This window comes from Drosophila persimilis, unplaced genomic scaffold (assembly GCF_003286085.1).
Source record: "Drosophila persimilis strain 14011-0111.01,24,50 unplaced genomic scaffold, DperRS2 tig00000191-arrow-pilon, whole genome shotgun sequence".
Taxonomy (NCBI): Eukaryota; Metazoa; Arthropoda; class Insecta; order Diptera; family Drosophilidae; genus Drosophila; species Drosophila persimilis.
This window is the reverse complement of record NW_020825298.1, coordinates 1,452,293-1,458,233: the sequence shown is the minus strand read 5'-3', so window position 1 is coordinate 1,458,233 and position 5,941 is coordinate 1,452,293. Positions and strand designations below refer to the sequence as shown.

The 5,941-nt window shown below is 46.1% G+C and overlaps 1 protein-coding gene across 1 annotated transcript; it reads right to left on the bottom strand.

The window, feature by feature from the left end:
- Nucleotides 1-4,564: 4,564 nt before the first annotated feature.
- LOC6595361 (protein phosphatase inhibitor 2) lies at nt 4,565-5,546 on the bottom strand. Its single transcript, XM_002020798.2, has one exon. The coding sequence runs from the start codon at nt 5,494-5,496 to the stop codon at nt 4,795-4,797; it is 702 nt and encodes a 233-aa protein (XP_002020834.1). The 5' UTR covers nt 5,497-5,546; the 3' UTR covers nt 4,565-4,794.
- Between the last annotated feature and the right edge of the window lie 395 nt (nt 5,547-5,941).

The following is a 5,941-nucleotide window of genomic DNA, read 5'->3' as shown; positions in this document are numbered from 1 at the left end:
GACGGCTACGGCGACGGCGGCGAGGAGAGTCGCACATAAAACATACAGCGAAAGAAACAGCAGAACAACAGCGATGAGAAAAACTCCCTAACAAGCGTCATATGCCAGCTGAAGCGTCAACAACAATGCAGCGGTACAATGCATACACACACAGGCACACACACACACACAGCTCATTAGAGCTGTGACATGGTCGGGGGAGGAAGAGGATTTAGTACGCCGGCTTAGCAGCAGCAGCGCAGGAGCAGCGCAGCAGCAGCCGGAAATGCAGCAACAGCATCAACAGTGGCTCCAGAAGTACACTGGAAAAACACCGAAAAGCCTCGCAGGATAATCGGATTAAGCAATCAGAGGGTTTGCACCAGAAATATTCTGGGCATGCTTCATTAGAGTACAAGAAACGTATCGATCGATACCTTGCTTATAGGATGGATATTCCTTCTTGATTCCAATGATATTGTGTTTTCTTCGGTGTAGTTGCAGCTCGGGAACGATATGTGTGCTCTCATCTTGTTGCCGCATTCAACATTCATTTGTTTTCAGCTTGTTCAGTGCTTTTTTTGGTCTCTTTTTCTATGCCCATTTCGAGATGCTCTATCGGATGGAGTCATAACCGATTGTCTCGGCAGCTATTCCACAAAATAAATGGTGTCCAGTTCCCTTTATAATCTGTGGGTAGATTGGATAAGAAATCCAATCTAGAGGAACAAAATAGAGGTATTCCCTAGAGCAGGGTAGGGCATTTGATCTTCCAAGCGATGAGACAGTCGCTCGCTTCTTCCTCTCTTTGCTGTTGCTGGCATTTTATGACAGTTACAAAAAGTCGCCTGATGATGTAATGTTTATGTGTCGCTGACACTGCCACATGCCCCACATCCTCGCCCTCGCCCCCGCCCCACTCTCCCGTGCAGCCACACAGAGAGACAACGATGCCCGCCGTCATAATTGCACCTGGAAGGCTAACCGTCGCAGACAGGAGGATGGGGCATTCGGTGGAGCAGGAACAGGAACAGGACCAGCTGCAGCGAGCTGGCAAAAAAGACGCACAAGAAACAATGACACGACAGAAATATGCCAAGTAGCTGCCTCGTTGACTGTGACAGGAGCAGGAGCAGAGGCAGGAGCAGGAGCAGCAGCAGCAGCAGCAGCAGGAGCTGTGGCGCGGGAGGAATTGGAACTGGTGGCAGGATAATGGGGCGAAAGAGGGGAGACATATGATGCATATCGCAAATGTCGTTTGCTGTCAGTTTCCGGTTGTTGCAGCAGCCATTTTGTTTATGCATGAACACGAAACGAATGCAACTGCAATTGCAGCGAAAAGAAATCAAAAGGAGGCAACCCCGAACAGTGGCAGGGAGTGGGGAGAGGGGAGAGGACAGATGACCTGTCCCCTTGTGTGAAGGGGCCGCGGGCAGGGCAAAGTTCAAGTGTAAACTAATTTCGGGCCTTGCACCTCCCGCCCTCGACATTGGGCTATAATTTTTTGGCTTTTAGGGCCAATTCGGCGACACGTGACTCTCAAAGCAATACGAGTGTACCCTGATGCCAAAGCCAGATAATTATAGTACAATCAGGCAAGCAATCTGAACGATTCTGGATCCAGGGTTTGGATCGGGTTTTCTGTCGTATTGCTCTGGAAACGCCCAATGCGTCACTATCAGAAGAGCTAATGTCCATCTTCTAGTACCCGAATATATCTCCATGTAGCTCTCTTCATAGTCTAGTAAGCCTTTATATGTTTAGGCCCCCGCCAATCCAAATGCCTGCTAATTATATTCCTCAATTCAGATGCCAAAGAAACAGGCCACAAATGAAAACATGAGCAATGTTGGGAACACAGCCTTATGTGCCTTAAAAGTCAGAAGAGGACGCCCTCAAACAACATCCTCTCTGGAGTGGAACAAAGCAAAATCCAGCCACTTCAAGTGAATTCATACTCTGTTCAATCAGACCAACTTGATTATCAATCGCCGGAAATTCCGATTACCCTCCATGATTGTCCATTGTCCCCGTCCCCCCGTCGCCCAGTGCCCACTAGGATCCTCCTGCGATGATGCATTAACTGGTAGGGCTCTCCAAAATGCTGTCGATGGCAGGACAACAAACGATTTGTGTTTGCGCTCTTGGTTGCCATATAGACACACACGAAACAAGGACACACTTGATCGGGTTGACACAAGGCACGATGACTGGCCACAATGTTTTTATGATGATTAGGAGGAGGTCCTTGTGAGCCACTCGACTTGATTCATCAGCATGACGAGTCACATTCTGTGGGGCGGCATAACGACAGTTAGATACCCGGTAACATTGTAAAATCATAAACCACAAGGAAAATTATCAGCGTATCCAAGAAAAGACTTTACTGAAGATGATACGCACATTCTTGTCATTGGGTAATACAAGCCAGATCTGTGGGGATATGGCCAGATACACCTGTATCTGAAGGGCTTCCAATTTATGCGCTGAATACCTGAACGAGTGCTGAAACTTTCAAGACTAAAAGTGACGATGAAGGGGAGCACGGACTAAAAAACAAAAGGCAATTAAATGTTATAAACGTAAACGTATCCACAATGTACTAAAGTACGGATTGAAATCTCGTCGTTGGCTGAATTTGAGACAACCACAGCTGGGACTGCAGCGGGGTTCAAGCAACCCCGACAGTGTCTAGACAATTTATTTTATTTCGACTAACGTTACGAGTATCCCGCTCAGACGACAGACAACAGACAACAAAGTCGTCATTAGCCGATGCAGATCGTATGACGTGATATTTATTTCCATTTATGGCCGAGAGGAACGTTAAATTAGTAAAAGTCGACGACTCAGCTGCTTCTCGTGCGTATTTTTTGTGCCCCAGTGGAAAGTGAAAATGGAATTCCCCGAGCTCATGTGATGGGGTCGAACCCCTCGATGGGGTTGTTTCTGAAAGAGAATCCAAACCAATTATTTCTGTTTTTTAAGCTTTACGCAAACATCGAACAGCAGGCAGGGCACAGAGCTCGGTGAAAATTACACAGCAGCAGCCTCGTCTTTTGTGATATAAAAAGGGAATAAAAACGAAAAACAAAAACAAACAAAATAAAAACGAAAGTGAGAGCAATATGAGTGGAAATACATTTTTCGTAATTAAAATGCAGCAAAGAGAAAAGAAAAGAAGCCGCAAACTATGTTTGGCTGTGCCTCGACCCTGGACACGAGTGTGGAAAAATGAGGGAAATACACGCATAAATGGAATAATTGTCACTGAAACATAACAACGATGTGCCCGCAAAAGCGAATATTAAGTTTTTCAAAGCGAGGATAAAATTTGAATATTAAATATGAAATATGACAATGGGAATTAAGTGTTATGGAATTGGTGCCATTATACAGATTGGTTATATTACTCACATAATCACAGAGTGCGGACATACCCTGTATGGAACAGCTGACGAGCGCAGCTCAAAGGAAACCTAAATTTAGGCACAAGAATCCTTGGATATTGGCGCCATGATTAATTCTCCAACTATTTTTGGGAATCGCGAAAATAGATGCCTTAGACATGAATTAAATCTGGATAAGAAAGTCTTTGTATTTGCTCTGCCTTGACTTAGCGGGCTTGTGTGCTTGCCTGGCTCTGCTAAGGGCTTTTGTGTTTCTCTCTGTTACAGCAATAACAATTCCTGTGTGCTTAAGACTTGGCCGGTGAAACATCTACATATGCACATATACTATTAATAACAAATAACTTGTGGATGTGGTTTTCGCCCAACAAACAACAACAACATACATATGTACATATGTATATGTAGAAGTCTATTCAAATGAAAACAACACAAGAAGAAGTGGGCAAGCAGGGCTATGGAAGCAGCAGTGTTTAGAATTAACAGCAGCAGCAGAGTAACAGTAGAACAACAACATAAGAGTAACATCAGTAACAGCAGATCAGCAGCAGAGTAATAAATGAGTAACAGCATTAAGTGTAACAGCAGTAACAGCACATCTGTAGCAGATCAATTGCAGTAATATCAGATCAACAGCAGTAAGAGCAGATTAACAGCAGTAACAGCATATCAGCAGCAGAGTAACAGCAGACAAAGAGCGAATCAGCAGCAACAGCAACAGCATGAACAGCAGATAAGCCGTAACGACAGAGGGAGAGCACAGCAGAGAAGAAGAGGAATGGCAAAAAGGGAGTCGTAAAACGAGAATCGCAGTAGCCAGACGTAATCAGCCGCGATCAAGCAGTGAAGTTAAAACTAATTGTTCTTCCACTTACCAGCCTACCGCGATTCAATAATAATATGTTGCCTTCTTTTAGACGATGCCTTGATATGAGTGTTTGTAGTATATAGCTTTATGTTTTTCGTGGATATTGAATGTTTCCTATATACATACAAACATATGTATGTACGTATTTGGAGTGGGAGCGAAACTAAATCTAGCTTACATGCTACCAAACGGTGAGAGCCGTGTGCATCGTAAGAGCGCAACAGAGCGCTGTTAACAGCTTAACAGTGAAGTGCCAGCGCTGCTCTAAACAATGAGTGTTTAAGCATTCCTCTATCAATCCCTCTTATGGCACAAAATTGCCAATATTTATTTTTTTTTTTGTGTACAAATATTTTGATTAAAAAGTGAGGGTGATATTTTTGTGTTACGACTATAGAATGTTTGTATGATCGACCCCCCTTGGCGTTTATGTAGAACTGATAACGCAAAAGCCGTTGTAACTGGCATAAATTAAAGAAGAAATTGGCCCCAGCTGCTCCCCGCAACGCATGGGACTCTCGATCGCCCAGCCGCACCTTAAATTGGAACGATATTGGACTTTGAGGTCCGTTCCTGCTGCGGCAGGGCTGTGTCTTTGGCTGTCAGCTTGTGATAGCAGGGATGAGAGGGCGAGAATCCTTGCTCTAACTCGACCTCTGGCTCCGGCTCTGCGTCCTGGTCTGCGAGCTGCGTCTCCAAGAAGAGTTTTTCGGCTATCATTTGCTCCAAGCTCTTGTTGCCCACGGACTCCTTGCTTTCGGCGGATGGACACTCCTCGGCATCACAGCTCGAGCTCTTGAAGCTGCGGACATGCTCGCTCTCGACGGTCTCCGACGAGGTGGAGAACTCCTCCGCAATGAGGCGACGCGCCAGCTGCACAGTTCGAAACTCCGTGTAGTGCAGGGAGCGGCGCCGCTCGAACTCCAGTCGCTGCACCCGCTCGAGGAGTGTCTCCGAAACCAGGTACTCGTCGTCGGACGAATCATCCTCCGTGTCGATGTCGAAGTTGAACTGATTGCTCTCCGACACCCTCTTCAGCTCCTCGGCCAAGCTAGCCGCGGATAAGCTATTGATGCTGGTACGGGCCGACTTCGGATCGTGGTCCATGTACATCTCGGGACGCACGGCGCGCTCTGTGGTGCTCATCAGACTTATCTCGTTGAAGGAGGTCGTCTTTGAAACTCCCAGGCTCTGGAAGCTTTTGTCCTTCAGGATGCCCCGATTTTTCTGCGCACTCATGGTGAGCGATTTTCTCACTTTCGTTTTCGTTTTTTCAAAATATAACAAAATATATATTCCCAGTATAATTTTATGTATGTTAGTCGGTCTACAGATCGATCGAGATTGAGATTGAGAATTGTTTGCCCTCTGACAAGACTAGGGCCAGGGCCCAGGGCCAACTTTGTTTTCGATTATGGAGCCGACTGGGGTTCCATAATTTGATGTCAAGCTTCGTTTTTGGGGCATGATTTGCACGCCGAAACGCGGGTTAAACGTCTGACCTTTGCCCCGCAGCTGACATCGACAAGGGAGGGCCCCAAGGAATTTGCTTGCCAGCCAATTTCGATTGTGTCAGAAGAGTGTTATTTATTGGGCCGCAGGCATCATTGTCTAGCCGCCGATCCCATGGAGCGATGGAGCGACGGAGCGATGGAACGATGCAAATAAATATGCGACTGGCGTT

Excerpts from the sequence above, each read along its gene's own strand:
- LOC6595361 (XM_002020798.2), bottom strand. The coding sequence starts at position 5,496 with ATGAGTGCGCAGAAAAATCGGGGCATCCTGAAGGACAAAAGCTTCCAG.